This window comes from Crocuta crocuta, unplaced genomic scaffold (assembly GCF_008692635.1).
Source record: "Crocuta crocuta isolate KB4526 unplaced genomic scaffold, BGI_CrCroc_1.0 scaffold427, whole genome shotgun sequence".
NCBI lineage: Eukaryota > Metazoa > Chordata > Mammalia > Carnivora > Hyaenidae > Crocuta > Crocuta crocuta.
The window spans coordinates 219,627-244,329 of NW_027533273.1; the positions used below are offsets into that span (position 1 = coordinate 219,627).

The following is a 24,703-nucleotide window of genomic DNA, read 5'->3' on the forward strand; positions in this document are numbered from 1 at the left end:
ATCAACTAGAACATAGAAATGCCTGTGATCTGGCCTGGATGGGCAGGAAAGGATAATATCCTTCCACAAAGCTGAAAACAAAACAAAACAAAACAAAACACATGGTTGAAGGACCACATGCTGCAGATCAATATGAACCACTAAGTTTATGAGACCTTCCTGTAAGAGAGACAGGAAGCTCTATCATTCTTAAGCCACTGTACTTGAGAGTATCTTTGTGACAACAGCTTTGCCTTCTCCTTAAATAATACCCATATTAGGCCTCAGAGTAAAGCCCTTCAGGATTGAGGGAGACAGCCTTCTGAGGAATCCATTCTTCAATAAAAAAGTCAACTCATCACTCAGAGAAGACTGGCAAGGAAGCCCCCAGCTGAGTCAAGTACACAGAATGCCCCATCAGGTTTTAGTGTTCCATTCTTAGGAAAGACTAAGGAGATAGATAATAATCAATAGACATTAAAATAAAGCTCCCTGTATCAGGGACCATGATCAAAAAACAAACACATGAATAAAAATAGAAGAAATTTAGAGGAATCCTAAATAGAACAAAGGATGAAAGGGGAAAAGATTAAATTATTATTAACATTTTCTAAATGAAAAAAGACCCTGCATTTATTAAATATAATGCACTAAAAATATAATCAGAGAAGAAGTAAGAGGTCTTAATTTCTTTTAACGTGATACTGAAATAAAAAAGTGTTCAAAGGAAAGGCTGAAAGATTAAGTAGAATAATTTTTTTTAGGAATTAAAATAAAAATACAAAGAAAGCAAAAGAAAAAGTGGGGGGAATACCTGAAAATTGAAGATCAGCAAGAGGGCTGAAATATCTAAGGACTTTAAGGAGGGAGGAAAGCACATACAAAATAAATCTCAGAACTGTAGAACACGAGCACGTTAATTAAAATATCCTCCTAACATTTAGCACAATAAGGAGAAAATACCCCAAAGCACAAGATTCATAAAATTTCAGAACTTCCTGCATAAAAATAAGGTTCCAGAAAGAAAAAAAAAAAAACAGGTAATGTACAAAAAAATGAGAACAGAATGACATCAAACTTTTTAGTAACCACACTGGAAACTAGAATACAGTGAGGCAAAACCTTCAAAAATTCTGAAGGAAAAGTGCTATTTAACCTTGAACTCCACACCCAAGTTACCAGACAAGTACATGCCAACTGTAGAAACCCTTTCAGACATGAAAAGCTACTTCAGATATACCTTGTTTTAGGAGTTTTACAGGATAAGTTTGGCTGTTCTAGAAAATAAAAATATAAAGGCAAAGAAGAGAAACAAAACAGGGACCACAGGGTTCCAGATGAGAAAATGAAGGAACATTCCAAAGAAAACAACTGTGGAAAGATATGGAAAAATATCCCAAAGAAAAAATATGCTCATGAATTTAAATATTTTGATCTCACCATTTTGGAGTGGGGTCATAAAGAAGGAAAGTGGTAAGTAGGTGAGAGATACATCCTCCACTAACATAACAGAGAGTCAACAGGAAATCTAATATGTATAAACCAAGAACGGTCAATAATAAGCATATTACTTAGAAAAATGGAGGTGAACATTAGAATAAACAGAAAAAAGAGTTGTAAGTGGCTGCCTCTGTGAAAATGAATCAGGAAGTGACATGCAACCATATGTAATACATCATCATAAGAATTACAGCAACAGTTAAACTTCTAAATATGCATCTATTCCCCATCATAAAAACATATCTTCAAAATCTTTTTCCAGAGATGATCAGATAGGGTCCTGAAGCTAAGCAACAAGGAAATAGGAATCATTTATTTTCATAGTTAACTGATTCATAAGTTTGACTCTGGATTTTATTAATTTTAGATCCTCTCCTCAATATTTATTTCGAATTTTAGAATAAGATAAATCCTTATACTTTATATTTTTCCAGACTCATCACTTTTCAACCCTCTCAAATATACACAGAACACACACACAAACCCCAAAGATAGTTCCCCTCATTCTGAAAGTACTTCAGAATATTTCATGCAACAGTTATTTATGTTCTAGTTATCTGGAATATATCCATGAATAAAACTGGAAAATTCCCTGTCTTCAGGGAGTGCATTATAGTGTTATTTACAAACAAAAAGTAGAATAATTTATTTTATATTATTTAAATAATATAGACTTTCTCTGACTCATTGGGAACATTGCAAAATTAGTACCTGTGGCCTCCAAAGAAAAGTAATTAGAAATTTTAGCAGAGAGTCCCATTCCATATATGTCTATGCCTCTTGATATCACAGAAATCACACCACTGAGAGCATATTATGCACATATCTCTAAGACAAATTGATATCCATAGAAGTAATTAAAATGATTTCAATTTAATAAACTTCCCAAAGGAAATATTTCATGGACATAGTAAAAAAAATTATCTCTCTCCTAAGAACATTTTATTTTCTCTAGAATTCCTAAACTGTAAAAAAACATATATATGTAATTTTTTTCTTAAAGTACTTTCAGCACTGAAAACATTATTACTGAAGTTATAATTATATATTACCCTATGTAAGATCCTTTCTCCTTATGCCATATCATTTTCATAGTCCTTTTTATTTCCCCAAAAAGATTGACTCCAACTTATCTACTTAGTTCTTAGAATGTGTTTCATTATTCACACCCTTTTTGTTCACTGGGAAGGAGCTACTAAAATTAAATCTAAGGGTCTGTCATATAGAAACTTTTAGACCTAAAAAGTTACTGAAATTACTTTTGACCATTTATTAATAAAATATATTTAGCTGTCAAACCAGCTTCCCCTTTTTTGTGTGCTTAAGGAAAAATATGTAAAAGTTGGAGAATATAAACACAAAGATATTGTAAGCATTAAATGGTTACATAATAATGCTAAAAATAAGAGCTAACATTTATTTAGTCGGTATACCATAAACAGATATTTCAATATACTATTTTATCTAATGTTCAGAATAGCTCCATGAAGTATTTATCACCTTCATTTTTGGATGGATAGAGTGGAGAGAAGTTAAAGAACTTTTTCCTCTTTAGATACTTAGAATTTGAACGTGGGTCTGCCTGTATATGAAGCTCAAGCTCTTTCTAGTAGACTCAAAGGATCTCGCAGGATGACTTAAGGCTATTAAAAGAGCTTCTCACAAAGAGACAAAGGCGGCACTTTTTTTTTCCTCCTTTCATACATTATGATTCATAGCAAAACTTGTTTTCCAGTCTTTTTATAAACTCACTTGTAAAACATCCTTTGGAGTGATCTGGCGCTAGATAGTGGTGATATCTTCACCAACTGTGAATATAAATGTCGCTGAATTGTAAACTTTAAAATGGTTACATTGGTAAAGTTCATATTATGTGTATTTTACCACTACAATTTTTAATGTGATTTGGCCCAAAGGAAGCACAGGTGTATCTTCTACATAGACAAGATCACAAATTTCAAGGTCACCCCTTCATTTCTAAAGCTATACATTTAAATTCTACCTCTTTGCTAGTGACTTTCAAATTTATATCTTTGCCACAGACTTTCCTCTGAATTCAGACCCACACATCCCACTTCCTGGTCAGCATCTCCAATGAATTTCTAACGGGTTCAAAATGTAACATGTCCAATACCACCCTGCTAAAGGTCCCTCCATGCCAGCCTGGCTCATCTAGCTGTTCAGGGCAAAGCCTCAGTGCCACCACTGAACCTTTTCCTTCCCTACCCCCTCACATAAGTAAGTCATGATGTTTTACCATAAATCAATGTTTCTCAATCAACAATGACACTATTGATACTTGGGGGCCTGGTCACTGTTGTGGGGGCCATCTTGTGTCTTCTACCCACAGCTATCAGTAACTCACCCCAGTTGTGACAACCAGAAAAATCGCCTGCTGTTCAATATCATTTCTGGTTGAAAAGGATGGCCTTAAATATATCCGAAACCCAATCTCTTCTCACCACCTTCACTGCCGTGACTTTAGATCAAGCTGTTAGCATCATTCTTCACTACTTCTGCAGAAGCCTCCTGACTGGCCTCCCCGCTTCCACCATTCTCAACTGACCACTCACAATGACTGTTCTAAAATTTCATTAAAATGAAGTCAGATCATGTCACCGCTCTCTCAAAACTCCCAGTGTCTTTCTTTGTCACCCAGAGCAAAAGTCAAATTGCATGTGACTTACAAGGACACACCTTATTTGGGTCCTGTTCCGTCTCTAACCCCATGCTCACTCTGTTCCAGCATGCTGGCCTCTTCTCTGATCTCTAGACGTGTCACACATGGTCCTGGCTCAGGGCCTTTTGCCTTTGCTGCTGCCTTTATCTGGAAAATTCTTTCACCCATGGCTGGCTCCCTTCTTCATTTAGGTCTTCATTCAAATTTGCCTCCTGAAGCACCTGGATGGCTCAGTCAGTTGTGTGACTTTGGCTCACGTCATGATCTTGCGGTTCACAAGTTCATGCACCAAGTCAGGCTCTGTGGTGACAGCTCAGACTCTGGATCTGGCTTCAGATTCTGTGTCTCCCTCTCAATCTGCCCCTCCCCTGCCCATGCTCTGTTTCTCAAAAATAAATAAACGTTATTTTTTTTTAATTTGCCTCCTTGTTGAGGCATCCCATAGCCCACCCGCTGATGGTTTCTGCCTCTCACCTAATAGTGCACATCCCTCTATCATGCCTTCTCTTTCCTTCTAAACACTTACCATCTAATGTACTTTTTATTTAACTTCTTGCTCATGTTCATTACACCATTCCTTTGCCTGTTTTATTCTCAATTTACCTCCCATGCTTGTAACAGTGCCTGACACACAATAAGAACTCGACAAGAGTTTCCGCAATGAATGAACCTCTTAGCACCAATACTGAGAAATTTTTTGAAACCACTCATTACTACTGCTTCAGAAACCATGATCTGTCCATCCCTACAAACCATGCAGACATGAATAGTTATATATTTACTTAAAACAACAAGCAACATCACTCCTTATCTAGTACTCTCGCTGACACAATCCTTCCTCGGCATGGGTAGCAGATAGCTTAATATTAAATATCAATCAGAGGATTAGAGGATCTCATCACAATGATGACAGGCATTCAACAGCCCTGCCAGATCAATGACCCCCACAGCCTACAGCTCACCAGACTTTCTCTCAGTACAGAAATCCTTAGCAACATAATGTACCACTCACTTATTATTCATCAATCCATTGTCCAAAATAAGGAAACACTTAGAAATGCCTCCAGTTTGGATGAGGTTGACTAATAGCCAATCCATGGACTCAAGGGAAAACAACAGACACCAACAAAAAGTTTAAATTGTGGATCCTACAATCCAAACCCAGGAAAGAGTTTCTAGGTTTCTAAAGTACATTTTTCTAGGTCTCTTGGGAAAGCTGTTCACATTTCAGAATACACTGGACCTGAGTTGTCAGATTTGATGACATACTCCAAAAATGCAACTAATGTCACCTGTAATACTTGTCCTTTAAAACCAAATTGAAATATAATATACTCAGATGTAAGTAGATTAACATATTCTAAGATGTTGAAGTTGCCTTTGAAGGTAATGACCCAGAATTGCTCTCGTGCACAATGACTCCTCAAAAATGATGTAGCTTACCTTTAAAATAATGTTGTATTCCTGTAACTATAATTTATAATAGCAAAACACTAAAAACTGCTGAAATGCCAAGCAAGACACTGGATAAACTATTAAATGAAACACAAAAGAACACTGTGTAACCATTAAAAGATGAAACTGTCCCACGTGCACTATTATGTCATGTTCCTCAAGACACCATTATGTGATAAAATCAAGCTGCAAAAAAGGGCGCATGGTATGATTCTGATTACAGGAAGCGAAGTGTGTGTACGTCTGTACATATACGTATGCATGGATTAGATATTTTCAGAACCACATTCTCCACCATTCTCCACTCTACTCCCTGCCCAGGAGGCTGGCCTGTATAGATAAGTCAGTGAGGTCCCTTGCCTCTTGACTTCTGGTTGGATTCAGGCAACGAGAGGCCAGGCAGGAGATGCGAGGGCAAGGGCCCTTCATTCCCTTTCCTCCTCCTCTCTGCAGGCTGGTTATATCCCTCTAAAGGCCACAGCATCTATCAGGCATCCTCTCCATGAAGTTTTCTCTCCAGATTCCAGAAACCACTTCCTTTCATAGTCATAAAGATTGACACTAGCTCACGGGCACTCCATAATTCTCTGTCGCTGTTCTTAAACAGTGTTCACACTTTCCTACTTCTGTAAACAGTCCTTTTATTAAACTTCTCCCAATGACCTTCTTTGCATGTACCGTTCCTTTTTTGGCAGAACCTTTATAAATAATACTAGTGATTTTTTATGTGTGTATGCATGTATCTTATGTGCTTTATATACACAAATATGCATAGAGAGGTACTTACATGTGCAAAGAAAATCTCTGAAGGATACATAAGAGATTGGGAAATGGGATACAAGGTCTGGACTTCTGCTCTTCATTTTGCAGCTTTTAATTTTTTTCTACTTTTAAATATCTGGTCATATACAAGTAATAAATTTATAATTTCAAAGCAAATCCAAACAGGAAATATATTTATTGCCACTTTGATAGCACATTAAAGAGGGAAAGAAGTAATAAATATCAGGGAAAATATGAGTGATGACAGAGAGCTTCATGTGAATAGTGCAATGTGTCTGATGGGAAGGCTTCCATCTCTGAAACTGAAGTCTGACAGTTATCAGAGAATTCATCCACCGCAGCCTGGGTCTGTACACTCTTATTCCAATGACCTGCTTTTAGAAAAGCAGTCTTATTTTTAAAATTTATTTCCAAATAAGCCCTTTTTCTTCACACATCTCATCTGTGGTTCAGATTTGCTACTTTCCATCTTAATTGCACTTTTTTGAGAACTTTAGACAGAGTAGAGTCATATGAATGTGCTCATTTAGATTTGATAAAATGTTTAGCCTTTTGTGATTAGAATAAAATAGCCCCTTTCACAGAATTGCAAGACTGACTTTTAGACCTATTTCCAAAGCTTACTAAACCTACTCTGAGGTAAAAAAAAAAAATACAAATCACTAATGTAGTATTAGAGTCCACAATTAAACTAATTTATAGGGGCTTTAGTGCAATTAAATTTCCTCCAGACTCTATCTCTAATGGAGCTGTTTTTTTTTCTTTTTACTTAATATACTTTAAAGCACAATTTACCTTCATTTTTGCAAAGTCATTTAAATATTACAAATATCACTTTTGTACATATTTCCATGGTGACACAATACATTTGCAGTCTATTTAATTTATGACTGATGAAACTAAAATGAAAATTCTTCAAGGGCCATATATCTTCTACAACATCACATTTTCCTATTCTAAGATATTAAGTGTATAAGTTATCTGTACTTGCAAGAATGGACTCTGGAAACAGTAATAAATATTTTAAATGATCTGATTATGAAAGTTTAAGAAAATTAAAATCTAGAGCAAAGAGACACATCAATGATACAAAGAGTCAAAATGTTTAGGGTTCATCATTTAAGATAATAAAACATTAGCCATTAAAACTAATTTAACAGGTCTTTTCTATACTCAAATTAAGGAAATTCTTAAAAAATAACATGAGTTATACACAAGGCTCCAAATTTCAAGTCAACTTATTCATAAACTTGTGTATAAGGTATCTGAGGATCTGAAAACACATTAAGGAGACTATAGCATCACAAATAATGAGCAAAAATGTTAGGACATTCTTCATGCTCCCAAATTAGACATACAGGATTTATGCTAGAAAATATTTAATAATAAATAGCTAACTAGTTGGTTAGCTGAAAGGAAGAAACATACAGAAGTGGTCAAAAGCATTTATAGCTGAGGATATCAGTTAAATTCAGATGTCATTTTTGCTACAATGTGCTGCACAGTGATGGTATATTTGACAAAAAAGAAGCAGATGTAACTATGGAAATCATAACTTTAATTGACAACAACATAAAATTCAGAAGGATAACAAGGATCACGGGTATTTTATGCAGCAATTTTATGCAGAAATAAAAATTAAATGTAAGCTTTATTGTAAAAAAGAAGAATCTGTTTTTCCTCTCTGAATATTCTCTACTGTTCCACAAATAAGAACAAGGATGGAAAGAATAGCCTTCTCATTAATGAAAATGGGACAAAGGAACAGCCAGAACATTCCTACCTGGTTTCCAGATGAACTGATTATCCTTTTTGCCTTCCAAATGAGCTGCCTGGGACAGCAAGAGAGAAAGTAATAGAAACAGCTTCCTCATGCTCCTCCATAACCAGCAAGTGACAGCCAGATTACTCTTTGAAAACATTCTTCAGATTTTCAGCCTCTTGACTTTCCTATTCCTAAAAAAAAAAAAAAAAAAAAATTAAGAAAGAAAAAGAAAACCAGATAAGTTTCTTTTTTGTAGAAATTATAAAAACTCACATTGACTGCTAGAACCTTAATCATGATATTATGAATTTCCCATTACCATAAAGCGAGTGCATACAATCAAACATTTTAAGATCAAAGGTTAATTAGCCATGCTTTCAATTCTTACCCATTAAAGAGACTATCAATTCTAGGACTCCACAGTCTCCTTATAGTTGACCTTTGTTTGTGAGAGAAGGGTTGGCAGATACCTGGTCTCCTCTGTCCTTCAACTTAGCCAAATTCCTTGAGGAGCTCACCATTTGGGAAGAAACATGCACACACAGCAAAGTCCAACACAGGGCAAAGAATACTCTAACAGTAGTATTAAGAAAGTGAAATGGAAAAATTGAGGCGGTAGCAATTAGATCTTCTGTGGTGAGAAAAAAAAGAGAGGAAAGTCTCACACAAGGTAAGGTCTGAGAGGAGCCTTAGGAAAACAAGGGCTTGAGGGAGTCAGGGATGGGAAGAGGTGCATTTCAGGCCGTTAGAACTGAGTACTGACATGTGTTTTGTGTTCAGGGGCTGGTGAGTGGGTTGGTGGCTGCTGTCAAGGGGAGGGGGGAATCGATGGAAAAGAGATTTAGAACACAAGTTGGGGAGCAAATTATGAAGAGCCTTGAATGTCATATGAGTGATTTGGGCCTCATTCTATAAATAACAACAATAAGAATTATAGGCAAGGAAATGACTTTTCAATAATTGACATCAGTGTGCATAATGGATTCATAGTGGGTGAGACCAGTTAGGAAACTAGGAAAATAGTCCAGGCAAGAACTGACAAATGAAAGGATCTGGGTAAACGTCAAATGCAGTGCAGAGGCCAGATTCAGTTACCAAACCGATGGACTATGAGAGAGTGAAAATAAAAAAGACAGCAAGACTGCTAACTTATATCATCGAAAAGATGGGACCCCTTACCAAAGGAGGAAAGGTGAAGAGGGGAAGGTTTAAAAAGGAAGATAAGAAGAGTTTCCTTTAGGGAATATTAAGTCTGATGTGTCTACAGGATATCCAGGTAGTTTCCCAAAGGATAATAAGAACAGTCTACCTGGAGCTAAGGAGATTAGAGATCATGTGCCACAGTGCATGTAACAGGAAAATGTATTAAGAAATAAAGGTGGAGTGGGGGGGGGGGGGGGGGGATAAAAGGATTGAATAATAAAAGGATATCAAGGTAGTCGTCATTGTCCCTGCACATTTACCCACAAAGTGGCTAAAAGCAGGGAACAAATCTGACTATGAGCTTCCCAGTGACCAAAGAAAGGAAGTAGCTACTAAAGTCCTCATGCATATAGGAGAAAATTATATCTTCTTTTTTATTACTGTTTCAGGAGAAGCCACTGCCCTGCTCTCAAGCACTGATGGAATTTACCCTAGGAGTCTTCATAAATACACATAATGTGCTGAGCCATGTGCTGAACACAACACTGCACCAAATATAAGAAACATGGCAAACCATTTTGTGACACTCCCGGCACACTCCAAGGGGACACTGGAAAAGTACAAAATCAGTGAAAGAAGATTCTACCAAGGCTCAAGCAATGAAGTTCAAGTGCACAGCTCTCTGACAGCCTGCCTGGATCCAGGGATGAAGACAGTACATGGATAAGCAACCAAAACCTTTACTTCAAATTTCTGTATTGCATACCAATATGAGAAGCATCAAACTGGAATCATCTGGCTGAAATAACATAGAGCTCTCTTGTTGACTGCCCCCAAGACTGGCCTGTTAAACTATCTCACAGAACCTTTGTGGCATTGCTGGACATGATTCAAAATCCTCAGGCCTAGAGAACTGAACTGGCCATATTTCTTTGTAGCAAACATTCAAGAGTATGATTTACTACAACTATGTTTTTGGTATCAGCTGGGCAGCATGGGTATTAATTTTAGTTTACTCTAAGGATAGAATTTTTTTTTTTTTTTACAAATAGTTTATTGTCAAATTAGTTTCCACATAACACTCAGTGCTCATCCCCACAAGTGTCCTACTCCATGCCCATCCCCCCTCCCCCCACATCCATCGGTCCTCAGTTTTTGTCAGCATTCAAGAGTCTCTCATGGTTTGCCTCTCTCCCTTTCCCCCACCATTTCCGCCCTTCTGCTCCCCCTTGTTCCTCCGTCAAGTTCCTCCTAATCCTCCTATACATGCAAACATATGATATTTGTCCTTCTCTGCCTGACTTATTTCGCTCAGCATAACACCCTCAAGGTCCATCCATGTTGCTACACATGGCCAGATTTCATTGTTTCTCATTGCCATGTAGTATTCCATGGTATAGATAAACCACATCTTCTTGATCCATTCATCTGGTGATGGACACTTAGGCTCTTTCCATGTTTTAGCTATTGTGGAGAGTGCTGCTATGAACATTGGGGTACATGTGCTCCTATGCCTCAGCATTTCTGTATCCCTTGGGTAAATTCCTAGCAGTGCTATTGCTGGGTCATAGGGGAGTTCTATTGTTAGTTTCCTGAGGAACCTCCACACTGTTTTCCAGAGGGGCTGTACCAGTTTACATTCCCACCAACAGTGTAGGAGGGTGCCCGTTTCTCCACATCCTCACCAGCATCTAGAGTTCTCTGATTTGCTCATTTTAGCCACTCTGACTGGCGTGAGGTGGTATCTCAGTGTGGTTTTCTAAGATAGAATTTTTTATGAAAATGATTGTGTATTTGATCCTAAGCTATTATTACTACTATTAACAAAGTAATTCACTAACAGGACCAGCTCTTTACTAAGACAACTTATTTTATGCAGGAAATCACCAGGGTATAGGAGGGGACTTTGTTCATCCTCATCAGTAAGACACATATCCAACATATCTAGAAGTATATTCATATCATTAATATGTAAACTAAAGAGAAGGAAGACCCAAACTATATATGCTACACTCCAAATGGCTATAGGTGGAAAGCCATAAAAGATTTAAAAGAGTTAAGAGTTCCAGTGAGCTGGAATGATTATAGTCAAAAATTAATATTTAAACATCTTGAATTTTGTATCAATCTTTGTATTTAATTGAAAATAAAGCAATCACAATACCACTACAATTCCCTGAGTAGAGGTGCTATGAGCGCTGATCTCATTTTAGGCTTTCTTATCATTCTAGAACCCTGTGCTGACTCTTCAAAGGGACCCAATATCTTGAAGGTTCCCTTTGTGTTCGCCTAAGCCAGTAGTAGATCTCTGAGAAGCATGGCTTGGGAGTCTCCTAGATGCCTACAGTCACCACATCTTCTGGCTATCACTGACTAATGGGAAGAGTGACAGTAGAAACTTTAGTCTGATCTTGACAAAACAAACAAAAACCAAAACAAAACAAAAAAAATCTGAAATACAGATCTTAGAGAATGATGTTAGAGAACAAACAAAATAATTTCAAGCTGGGATGCCACAGCAATCTTACTTCTGGAAATACCTACACATTTTTAGTATCGGTATTATTGATGATCCTATACATCATTACCTCGCTTCCCCAAGAAGCTGAGGGACAGAGGATGGGAAACTAGATTTGGTGACACTTCCACCACTTGCCATGCTCTGTGCTTTAAATATATAAGTAAAGTGAGAATTTCTGCTAGGTTGATGGACAGCACAGGATGGAATGTGACCCCAGGTTTGCCTTACTCCACTGAGCTGTGTCACCTCTCTTTCTTCCAAATGGCTGAAACTTTACTCAATTATTCCTTCAAAGACACTGGAAGTCATTCTTGTATCCATTACATGAAAAGCCACCCAAGTATTCACAATTTAAAAAAGAAGGGGACAAGGAACAATTAGAGATTCCACTCCTCTATTTGTATAACATAAATGGAAAAATGCTGTAACTAGAATAAAAAATATACTATGCAAGGAGCATGTACTATCAACAGTGGCATGAATAATTTACATCATGACCATTGTTCAGCTTCCATATCAACTTATTTACTATATATCTTAGCATCCAAAATATATTTGCAAGGTTAGCTCTAAACTGATAAATACTAAGAGAAATAAAAAGTGCCATTTCTCCCTTTAGCCTCCATTTTCTAATCATTTAAAGACCATTCAAACTATGAAAAATGTGTCTTACACTTTACACGCATTTCATTTCCCTTGAAATGTATTCTTATCATTGATGTCCTTTAATATTTAAAAGGCAAAAAAACTTAAAAATTAAATAAATAAAATAAAATAAAATAAAAGCTGTCCCACTTTGCTTTCAGCCTGCAGGAACAAGAGTGAAAGGGAGGGAAAAGCAAACGTGACCACACATATCCCCATAGTGCCATCTTACGGCAACTTATGGGCAAGATGGTTCGATAAAAATGGCTGAGTAGCAGGAGCTGGAGAGGACGCCCAAGGTTGAGACCCACCCAACTGACTGGCTCAGCTGATTCAGCTGATGGCCACTCCAGACAGACGCCTATTACAAGTGATTGTTAACTAAATACCCCTTGAGACACCACAGGAGCACTTGCTTTCTCACGGTTATCTGCCTGATTTCTGGTTGCAATATTGTGAAATCCATTTCATCTTTCATAATCTGTCAATATACAAAATATTGACCTAAATACTCTATTTAACTCTCAGCAAAGCCCTACAAAGCAGTTATTCCTATTTCCCCTCATTTCAGAGAGAAGGCATAGAGAGTTAAGTGACAAGCCCAAGGTCACAGAGGTAGTAAGTCATTTGCAAGTGATCTCAGTGGCCTTCCTCTGAAACAAGAGAGAGTAGCATTGTAACCCTGTATCAATGCAAGCATTTTTTATAACCCTGAAGATGGAGATCCTTTATAGCCCTAAGTAGGGTCTCTTAGCAGCTTATGCATGGCAATTTACATATCATTTCACTCAATCCTCACTTAATATTATGAGCAATTATTCCTATTTTTCAGATATAAAAGAGACTGATCATTATGGCTGTTAAATAATTATTCCAAGGTTATCTCAGCCAGAAAATGTCAAAGCTGGATTACATAATGGGCCTGACACCATAGCCCCGATCTGTTTATTGCATCACATGTAGTGACCCCGACAGGTCACCTAGCCTTGGAGCCTCAGGGTCCTCATCTATAAAACGAGGAGGACAGTCATCTTATAACCTTTAGAATGGGATAAAATAATGGGTGGAAACTACTTAGATGGGGGCCAGCCAGAGAATGAGCGTTTGCTAAATAAAGGATCACCATTGCTAATATTGTTATTATTCTCTCAAAATTCAGAAAACTCTTAGTCTAGAGATATTTAAAGAACGGTGTGAATGCTATCCTGCCCAGCAGCAAAGGAATGAGAGATGATTTTTTTTTCCAACCACCCAAGCTTGTGACTTTGTGCTTTATTTCTGAAGAGCTAAAAGCACTCTGTACCAAGAGCCCCATTAAAGATTCACACTGACCCTGTGAAGGAGAAAACCGGTATTATCATCTCTATTTTATGAGAAAGTAACCTCTGGCCTCACAATGACATGATGTTTAGTAACTTCCTCAAGCTTTTTAACCACCAGCCTCTTCCTCCACACACCTCACTCTGCAGAAGCCTAAATTACATCAACATATGAGGTATCCGCAATCATACCAAATAATACACAATCACGTGGTCTCTGGTTTTCTATAGCAATAATTTCAAGAGGTTTGCATCATGTACTAAGGCCACAGAAAATTCTGCACAAAGTCCACACAGTATTTTACATATCTCTGAACAAACTATTGCCACAGGAACAATAGAAAGAGGACTTGAAACAGATTTGTCAAAACCTTCAAAACTACATTGTGGTAGCTATAGCATACACTGTATCTATATCTACATCTATATATCTATTCCATATATCTATATCTCACATTGCCAGATTTTCTTTCAGTTACAGTGACGACCCAACAGTTCTGACCAATGGTTTGACTGTCAAATATATTTTTACTCCCCAATAGAAATATAAAATCCCAAAGGACAAAACGTGAAAGTGTGGTTCTTTGCCATTACCTCCTGCCATTAGCATCATCCCTGCCTGGAACATACATACACCAGAGCCATCTCAAGCCCATGACAGGGAACACTGGCCACTACTACTACGAATGATGGAGTGGGGATGCAGAAGGATCCTGAGACTCAGATGTCATCGTAGAGCCACAGCAACTGTCCTAAATTGTCACCCTCTGGACTTTCCACCTTGTTTGGAAAACAAATCACTTTGTTTCAATCCAATTTTTGTGTGTTTTCTGCTACATGAGCTGAAAGCAACTCTAACCCCTATGGTATCCATGTCCCTACATGCAGTGGGTCTGTTAATAGATATACCTATTTGTATGTGTGTGCCTCTATGACTTCTCCAGATTGAAACACATGTCTCATGTGACTCAATCAGCACATTGAAATTCTCTGTAAACCAGATCATGGATGTCCCTATTTCTAAACAGGTGAGGTTGGTTTAGTTTCCATACTGGCTACTTCAGTTAATAGACACACTATTCAAAGAAAAGCCACTGTATCTGTTATCATTTTTTCCTAAGAGTTATTAAAGTGAAGAGAGGGAGCATTATGTATGATAAGCTATAAATAAAAGAGAAGAGCAGTGATCTGGTAAGCTTCCACAAGCTCCCCAGTGAGAACCAAATCCACTCATACATACTCTAATTTAAGAACATATTTATGTAGCTATCCCCCATGCTGTTGCCAAGCCCCGTCCCTAATTCTGAAGGCATTATGGACACATTTTATAATTTGAGAAGTACCTTATCATCACCAAAGGGAAAGCCACCTATTACCTCATGGAATCACGTGCTCATTACTCCTAGTGTTCCTGGTTATTGTACAACTCTTCCACTTCCTCCTAATCACTTTTTTCACTTGGGTCAGAGATACCAAACTTTTTTATTTCTCACTGGCCACTTCAACCTCCTTTTCTAGCATATCCTCTCATTTTGACCTCTGAATTGACATATCTCGGACTCTGTCCTCAGAGCCTTTTCTTTCCTCACATCCCAAGTCATCTTATTTAGCCCCCAGCATTTAATACCATGCATGCTTCATGTTCCCATTTCCCCATATCCATCCCCATAGCTCTAGTCCTGACTTGTTCCCTGAACTCAGGCATTCAAATAAATGCCGAACATCTCCACAGGTGTCTGATAGGTGACTCACATACAGCATACAAAGCGAAGCTTGTGATTCCCTTATGTAGCCTGCCATTCTCCTCCCCCAGTGTCGTCTCCAAAATGGCAATCACACTTCACCCAGGAGTCACCCTGAGATCCTTCCTTTTTCTCACATCTGAAAAACAATCCATTAGCAAACCTAGCTGGCAACACTTCCACAGTCTGTCCAGTATCAGGTGACTTCCCATCTTCTTCGCCTCTACCTTCCTTGTACAAGCCACCACCACTTCTCACCTGAGTTACACTATCAGTCTCCTAGCTGGTGGAGTGCTGTCACTCTTGACTGCCTTCTATGCATTCTCCGTTAAAAAAATCCAGGATAAAACTCAGGAAAGAAAAATACGCTGTCCTCCTTAAAATCCTCTCAGGGCTTCTCATCATGAACCTAAAGATTCTGCTGGTTGGACTCTGCTTCCTCTCTCTCTAACTTCCATTCAGCCCTCTAGCCCAGGCATGCTGGCCTCTTTCTTGTTCCTCAAGAATGCACCTTCTCAAGGTCCTTACAGTAGATATCTACATGGCTTCCTTCTTCATTATTCTCAAAGGCCCTCCCAGACCACCATCTGTTCAGCACAGTTGCAATCAATCTCTTGACATTTGTTTGTTTTTTGTTTGTAACACTTAGAAAAGATCAATACCTGAGAATCTAGTACATATTGGTTTATTTTATTTTTTTTTTATTTTCACTTCCTCTAGTACCACCTGCATACTTTATCTTGTTCACTGTTATATGCCTAATACCTAGTATATTGTCTGGGAAGGTAGATGTTCGACAAATATTCACTAAATGAATGAAGGAAGGAAGGAATGAGTCTACATTTGTAAATTTTTTTCTGGTTAAGTTTTCTTCATTATGGACCATAGTTTTGGCGAAGAAGTTTTAGCATATAAGGGCAAATGGACAGCTAGAGAAGCCCACCTGCCTGAAAAATTAGCCAACTCAAATATATTTAAATTACTTCTAAAATCCCAACATTTGGAGCATATGTTGAATGTCTAAATAACTAGGTAAGGGGGGTTTATCCAACACACACAACTATCTGCTGCAAACTTAAGAAAGAACTAGAAGTGCTGACTCTTGGGGTGTCTGACAGGTTGCAGTCGTTAGAACATGCAACTCTTCATCTCAAGGTCATGAGTTCAAGCCCTACATTGTGTGTAGAGACTACTTAAATAAATAAATTTTTAAAATGCATATGTAAAAGTGCTGACTCTCATTTTTAAAAGAATCATATTTCCATGTTTTTAGATGAAAAATAATCATTTACTTTTTTTAAGGACAAAATGGCTCCTCTAGGAGCAAAATTTACCTGAAAGGAATGGTTTCTAAAAATGTATAGTTTCCTATTTGTCATCATAGGCACTTCCCTGCATAATTATTCAACAACTACAATCACTACTGAATGCTGTTCTGCTTCAATAAATGAGGTTGTCAGGTTNCTTTCATTTTAATTGTAATGACTACTATCAGGTTAGAGACAAATGGAAAATATTTAAATTTAGAACAAGAGCTTATCTCTGAAATAACGTTCATCAGATATTCAACAGGCCAATGGTAAACTGTATAATGTTATGAATTTCTCTTGGTTTGAGTTTTTGAATTCTCTCTTCTGTGCCCAGTAGAGTTAATTTAGTAATTGTGAAACCATGAAAATCACATGGACTATGTAAAATAGCTGAAAAGTTCCTCTCACTTTATAAATAAATTACAAACACCTTATTCCACACACCCAAAAGATCAGGAGAATAGAAAAAATTCTATATTGCCTGTATTTAAGTCCACAGGTGGAACACTCTTTTTTATATAAAGTAGGAAAAAGTGAAAGTTAAATAGTTTAATAGAAACAATATGAAAAAAACATATGATAGTCACTGAAGAAAAAATAAAATCTATATAATTTGTTTGGAGGAGTTTAGGTTAATTACAAAAGGAAAATGCATTCAATTTGAAAGCATTACATTCTAGAAAGAATAACAAAGTTAGTACACAGTTCTATAGATATTTTAAGGAATAACACAGGAATCAAATGTTACTTGTCTACAATCCATTATGCTTAAAGGTGTAGGAAATAATTTGATAATCTCTTTTTACCAAATTTTATAAATAACTAAATATATATTTTAATATATGTGTATGTATATATACATATATGTGTATGTATATATATATACATGAATGCAAAAGGGAGAGTTACTCTAACGAGCTTTATATGAATCCAGCATAACTAGAATGTGTGAAAAAAGACAACATCATCTTCTCAAATGCTATTGACCTTAGAAATTTAAAAAAATACTTAATTACTCATTAATATTTTCTGCAATGTAAGATTCTAAATATTTAATGTCAGGAGAATTATCTAGTTAAACTGTAAACATAGTTTTGTGTTCTCTTCATTAATTATGCATCTACTGTTGCAAAAGAACTTATTGAAATATGTGTTCACAGTTGACATAAAAGTAGTAATGTATTTATAAGCCTGTAAAAATTTCAAACAGTCCCTCCCCTTTTCTTTTAGAAGTTTTCATTTATTATGATTTGGCATTGACCATTAAGTTGCTCATTAGATTCAAAAGATTTGATAGCATTTACTCTCATCCTTTTTCATCTCATTCTTCCCAAAAGAATGGAGTAATATCTGAAAGAGAACATTTTAATTTAAGTGGAAATGCAAAAGGTCCTTTTAGATTCTTTTTTTATTGCATAAGCCACAAAGAAAGTTGTAAGAACATGCTTAACCAGTACAAAACAGATTATGTTCCTTCTAGTAGCAATTCTAAAGTTGTTGTTTTTTAATTTTATTGTCTCTGGGTGTTTTAAATGTATCAACAAAGTCTGAAAGCAGATGCCTTGAAATATACTTCACTTACCTTAAAAATGCAATGCTTTCATTTATCAATACTATCTACCTTCAATTTCACAGAAACAGGCAGAAATTGATGACACTAAATAAAAAGCCATTCTTCATCTTCATGTGCTATATTATACTATTAATGTTCATCAGCTTATGTGTATGCGTACACACACAAATACTTTTAAAATTATTAAATGATCAAAACACAAAAATGAGACTTTCAAAGAGTGATTTCTCTCAGAGAAAGAAAACAAGTTCACTGGGTACCCTGGCAATTTGCCACTGGAAATTTTACATTTAGAAGTTTAATTACAAACTTAGATAAGTGGATTATAATGAAAGATATCTCTAGTAAGGGAGCCCAGACAGATGCATCATGAATGCATTAAAGAAAACACTAGAGAGAGAACTTTCCATCAGCAGAAAGATTTTAATTAAACAGCAATAGGATGGATCTTTTCTGTGAAATGATACTACTGTTACCCACAGTTCATTAAAACTATTTACTGTATAATATATTCATTGAAACCATTTGAGTCTGGAAAGTATGTTTAAACCTTTCATTCTTAGTTATGAGGGCAGAAAATTATGGGCAAGGAGGAGGTGAAAGATCTATGGGTAAAATGTGAGAATTAAAAGCCATTTCTCAACCATTTCTCTGTTTGCAGTGTGTCCTTGGGGAGCCATGCCTGAAGTAGCTCCACACTTCATGGAGACCCATGGGCTTCAGAAGAAGGCAAAAGAGCCAACAGGGACCACCAAAATGTCCACTGAATTCTATCAGTGATCCATCTGGGATAGCCAAGTAGATGGCTAAGATGAGTGTTCAATGTCGTGTGTCTATACTTTATTCTCAGCAAGGATTCAGTTATTTACTTGGTATACTATGTTGTTAAAGACATGCATAGCCCAGCCTCTTCAAGTCCTACCAAAAGGTTTTCTTCTTGAAGTTAGAAGCCATATTTTATTCATTTTGTATTCCTAACCTGTAGCCTAACAACTAGACACCGTATGTTCATTTGTGAAAGACAAATGAAGTGAATTGGTACAATAGGGTATATAATAATCTAATAAAATTATAGTGAACAAAAAGAATCAGACTAGGAAAACCAGCAACCTCAAACACAAACAAAAAATTGATTCCAACATGCCCCCCACAAAACACTGCAGAGTTCCATTCTGAACGACTTCCTTAGACCCACCACTTGCTATTCATCCTATCAACATTACACGTTTGCTAACATACACTTTCTACACTGTTGCCAATTACAAGTTGGAATAAGGATCAGTAGCTCCAATGTTGGAGGAACTCTAAGACCCCAAAGAGGAAAACTTTTCTGAGTTTAACAGTGCATAGAAAATGAAATGTCACGTGGATATTTGAATAAAACAAGTAAATATTAATTAATAATTAGGTAATGTTCTGGGGCACCTGGGTGGGTCAGTCAGTTAAGCATTTGACTTCAGCTCAGGTCAACTTCTCACAGTTCGTGAGTTTGAGACCCACATCGGGCTCTCTGCTATCAGCACAGATATGCTTCGAATCATCTGCCCTCCTCTCTCTCTCTGTCCCTCCCCTGCTTGCACTCTTTCTCTCAAAAATAAACACTTAAAAAATAATTAGGTAATGTTCTTACAGAAGATTAAATGATTCATGTCCCCTGGACTTACCATCTTGAACTGTCAGATGCCTTATAATTTCTAGAAATCATCACTCATTTTTAGAGTTAATAGTGAATTGCAGGAAGCTTTCAAAGGAACTCAGCCTTTAAAAACACTGTTTTAGTGTGGTAATTTTTTTATTAAGATGCAAAGTATAACTTTGCACACATCTGATATTTGTAATATAGATAAGCAATAGATATTAACAGCAACAAAGACATGACATCTGTCAGCTAGGGGGAGAGGAATGATGCTCAGAAATCTTAAGGTTAGGAGGAGATGTCTGTGAGAACAAAAGCTTGAAAAAAATCGGTATCAATTTTGAAATGGCAATGCTATATTCCCTTAACAATTTCCAACAATGCCATCATTATTCTAAACCTGATCCTACTCTTCTTATACAGCAATTCCTCTTGCACCTTCTAGCTCCCAAACGTAAGAAGAAATAAATGTTGAAGTAAGCATTTAAACATAGAAGAGGTTATTGATGGCACTAACATGAACACTTAAAGGATCAAGGAATTTAAAGGATGTTAAATCTCCGTATCTTAGTTTCCCTCATTCGCTTGGTAGTAATGGAATATTCACAATGACAAAGAATTAACTCAGTGCCCCACAAAGTGGCCTATCCCAAAGTTGTTTTGTGATAACTTCAGTTGTCAGGACAAACATGTCAACCCAGTTGTTAGTTTCTTATTTAAGGCCTTTGACCTTGACTCTTCCCTTTGCACTTATAGTTAAAGTATGTCTCAGCTGTCTGCCACATAACAAAACTCCAAACTTCCTCCTTTCTAGGCTCAACATGTTTACTTCATCCACTATTATTCATGATTATTGGTGTCTACATCCTTCACCAAAGTGTCCTTTTCTCTAGACATACCTCCAGAAGGTAAAAGACAACTCTTGGGGAAGGAAAGGCTGTAAGCTATTAGTAGCCAAATTCACAGTAACAGTCATGTAAAAGGGCTTTTGATGGGGAAAGAACTGTCCCAGAAACAATCCCAAGTACAGGTAAAAATAACCTGTGCAGAGAAGCATTCATATCAGGGCTTATTATTAATGTTAATTAGAAACATGGTAATGTTAATTAGAAAGACAGTAACCTAAATGTCTACTATAGGGAAATGATTAATTAACTTTATTATATCTTCTCAATGGAGTACTGTGTAGCCATATTATAGTTATAAGGAGTACAAAAATATGGAATATGTGTATAGGATAAGTTGAAAAAACCTCAATATTATATTATGTTTGACTAAAATTATGTGGGAAAAATCTAGGCATTAAGTTTTTTGGGGAAAAATACATACTAAGAATGTTAGTCACATTAACATGGTATAAACATGAGAGATTGTTTTTATTCTTGTCTTCTCATTTATCCAAGCTTAAAAAAAGTTATATTAGGATGAGTAATTCAGAATGCCTTTATTTCACAGATTTTTTCCAGTTTTATTAATAAATAATATATGTCACTGTGTAAGTTTAAGACACACAGTATAATGGTTTGATGAATAAAAAATTGTTAAATGATTACCACAATAGGTTCAGCTAACATCTATCTTCTCATATGGACACAATAAAAAGAAATAAAAAAAAGAAGGGGAAAAACTCTCCTTGTGAAAAGATTCACAGGATTTACTTTCTTAACAACTTCCCTATATAACATACAGAAGTTTTAGCTATAGTCACTATGTTATACATTACATTCCTGGTACTTGCTTAACTACTAGACTTTTGTACCTTTTGATTACCTTCTTCCAATTACCCCTGTCCCCTACTCTCTGTCTCTGGTAACCATAAGTCTGATCTCTGTTTCTATGAGTTTGTTTTTGTTTTTTGTTTTTTAAGATTCCACCTATAAGTGACATCACATAGTATTTATCTTTGTGTGCCTGACTTATTTAATAATGACTTCAGTGCCCACCCATACTGTCACTAATAGCAGGATTTCCTTGTTGTTGTTGTGTGTGTGCCTAAATAATATTCCATTATGTATATATACCACAACTTCATTATCCATTCATCCACCTATGGACATTTAAGTTGTTTCCACATTTTGGCTACTGTAAATAATGCTGCTGTGAATACAGAAGTTGCAGATGTCCTTTTAAGTTAGTGTTTTCATTTTCTTTGGATATATTCTCAGAAATGGAATTGCTGGAGCGTACTGTAGTCCTATTTTCAAGTTTCTGAAAATCTTCCATGCTATTTTCCATAGTGGCTGTACCAATTTACATTCCGACCAACAGTTTACAAGGATTCCCTTTTCCCCATTAACCATCTCTTGTCATTTTGATGATAGCCATTCAAAGAGGCATGAGGTGACATCTCTTTATGGTTTTAAGTTGCATTTCCCTAATGACTAGTGATGTTAAACATCTTTTCATATCTCTGTTGGTCTCTTGTATATTTTATTAGGAGAAATGCCTATTCAAGTCCTTTGCCCATTTTTAATGGGTTATTTGTTTTTTCATTACAGAGTTGTATAAGTTTTTAATATCTTTTGGATATTAACTCCTTATCAGATACCTGGATTAACAAACATGTTTTCCCATTCTATAGGTTGTCTTTTCACTGTATTGGTGATTTCTTTTGTTGTATCAAGGACTTTTAGTTTAATGTAGTCTTACTTGTTTATTTTTTATTGTGTTGGTTGTATTTTAGGTGTCATCTCCAAAACTCTTACCAAGACCCATGGCAAGGGGCTTTTACTCCCATGTTTTCTTCAAGGAGTTTCATGATTTCAGGTCTAACATTAAAGTCTTTAATTCATTTTGATTTATTTTTTGTGACTGATGTAAGATATGGGTCCAGCTTCATCCTTTACATGTGAATATCCAATTATCCCAGCACATTTATTAAAGAGACTGCCTTTTTTCCACTCAGCATTCTTGGTTCCCTTTACACGTATTAGCTGACTGTATTCTTGGGCTTATTTCTGCGCTCTTAATTCTGTTCCACTGGTCTATTTGTTTTTATACCAGTACCATATGTTTTTGATAACTATAGCCTTGTAGTGTAAAGTTATTTGTGGGTCTTTTGTGGATTCATATACATTTTAGGAATGTTTCTTTCTACTTCTATAAAAAATGTCATTGGAATGTTGATAAGGATAGCACTAAATCTACAGATGGCTTTTGGCAGGATTGATATTCTAATAATATTAATTCTTCCAGTCTACAAACACAGGATATCTATTTATTTGCACTGTCTTCAATTTTTTTCCATCAACATCTTGTAGTTTTCATAGTATAGACATTTCACCTTCTTGGTGAACTTTCTAAGTATTATATTGCTTTCCATGCTATTACAAATGATATTTCCTTATTTCTTTTTCAGAAAATTTGTTGTTAGTGAATAGACATGTTACTGATTTTTGTATGTTCAGTTTATATCTTGCAACTTTACTCAATTTGTTGATTAGATCTAACAGTTTTGGTTGAGTCTTTAGTATCTTCTATACATAAAATTCTATCCTCTGTAAGTAGAAATAATTTTATTTCTTTTTTTACAGTTCTGACCCATTTTTTTTTCTTGATTGATTGCTCTAGCTGAGACTTCCAGTACTATGCTGAATAGGAGTGGTGAAAGTGAACACCTTTGTGATTCCAGATATTAGATACAGTTTCCAACTTTTCATGAACGAGTATTAGCTGTGGGCTTGGTACATATGGCCTTTATTATGTTGAGATATATTCCCTCTGTGCCTAATTTGTTAAGAGTTTTTAATCATGAATGGATATTGAATTTTGTCAACTGTTTTTTTTCTGTGTCTATTGAGATGATCATAGGATTCTTTTCTTTCATTTTATTAATGTGTTGTATTACATTGATTGATTTACATATGTTAAACCATCCTTGCATCCCAGTGATAAATCCCACTTGAGCATGGTGAATGATCCTGTAAGTGTGTTGTTAAATTTGGTTTGCTAGTATTGTACTGAGAATTATTGCCTCTGTATTCATCGGGGGTCTTAGCCTATAATTTTCTTTACTAGTTTTATCTTTGTTCAGTTTTAGAATGCTGCTGCAGATTTTCTTAAGAAAATCCAGAGAACACACTGTATGTACCTACCATCAAATATCATACAACACATACTGAGTGCTTAATAAGCATCTGCTGCCTGCTCGAAGAAGCCAACTCAGCAAGGCCATTTCAGTGCACTATGTGGATTTTGGCAATCTGTCAGTGAAAGATTTTTTTCCCAGGAAGGAAAATAATCTGCTACAAAAGAAACTTTAATGTTTCCTCAAAATTTTAATGTTTTAACTACTTTAAAATAGTGTTGTTTCCCCATGTAGCCATTCTTCCCCAAGTAGCAAAAATGGGATGAGCTTCCCCACTCTTTTGTGCTCTGCAAAATCCATCTAAACACAGAATTGCCACCAACTTTTAATGGAAATGCCTGGAGCAAGAGAGGAAGCAGACCCTTGGGTTTCATGGTACTGCATAAATTATTAAAGCTGTTTGCAGGGTAATTTTCTATCTTTTATCATGAAAATTAAAATGAATGTAAACAATTTGCCTCTTTCAAGAAAGTAATCTCAGTTTGACTTATTTCTGTTGAAGCTGGTCCTGTGTTCGATATTGAAAGCTTAAAGTCAGAGATCAAGATGTCTGCTCCTTCCGTTT

General features: G+C 36.2%; 1 protein-coding gene across 1 annotated transcript in view; it reads right to left on the reverse strand.

Moving 5' to 3' along the window:
* Positions 1 to 8,309, reverse strand: part of LOC144218045 (thrombospondin type-1 domain-containing protein 7B-like) — a gene marked incomplete at its 3' end in the record, with an annotated part of 209,523 nt that extends 201,214 nt beyond the window's left edge. The window contains exon 1 of the mRNA XM_077747866.1: positions 8,181 to 8,309. Within this exon, the coding sequence (XP_077603992.1) occupies positions 8,181 to 8,271 (91 nt within the window). The remainder of the gene's footprint in view (positions 1 to 8,180) is intronic.
* Positions 8,310 to 24,703: the final 16,394 nt, after the last annotated feature.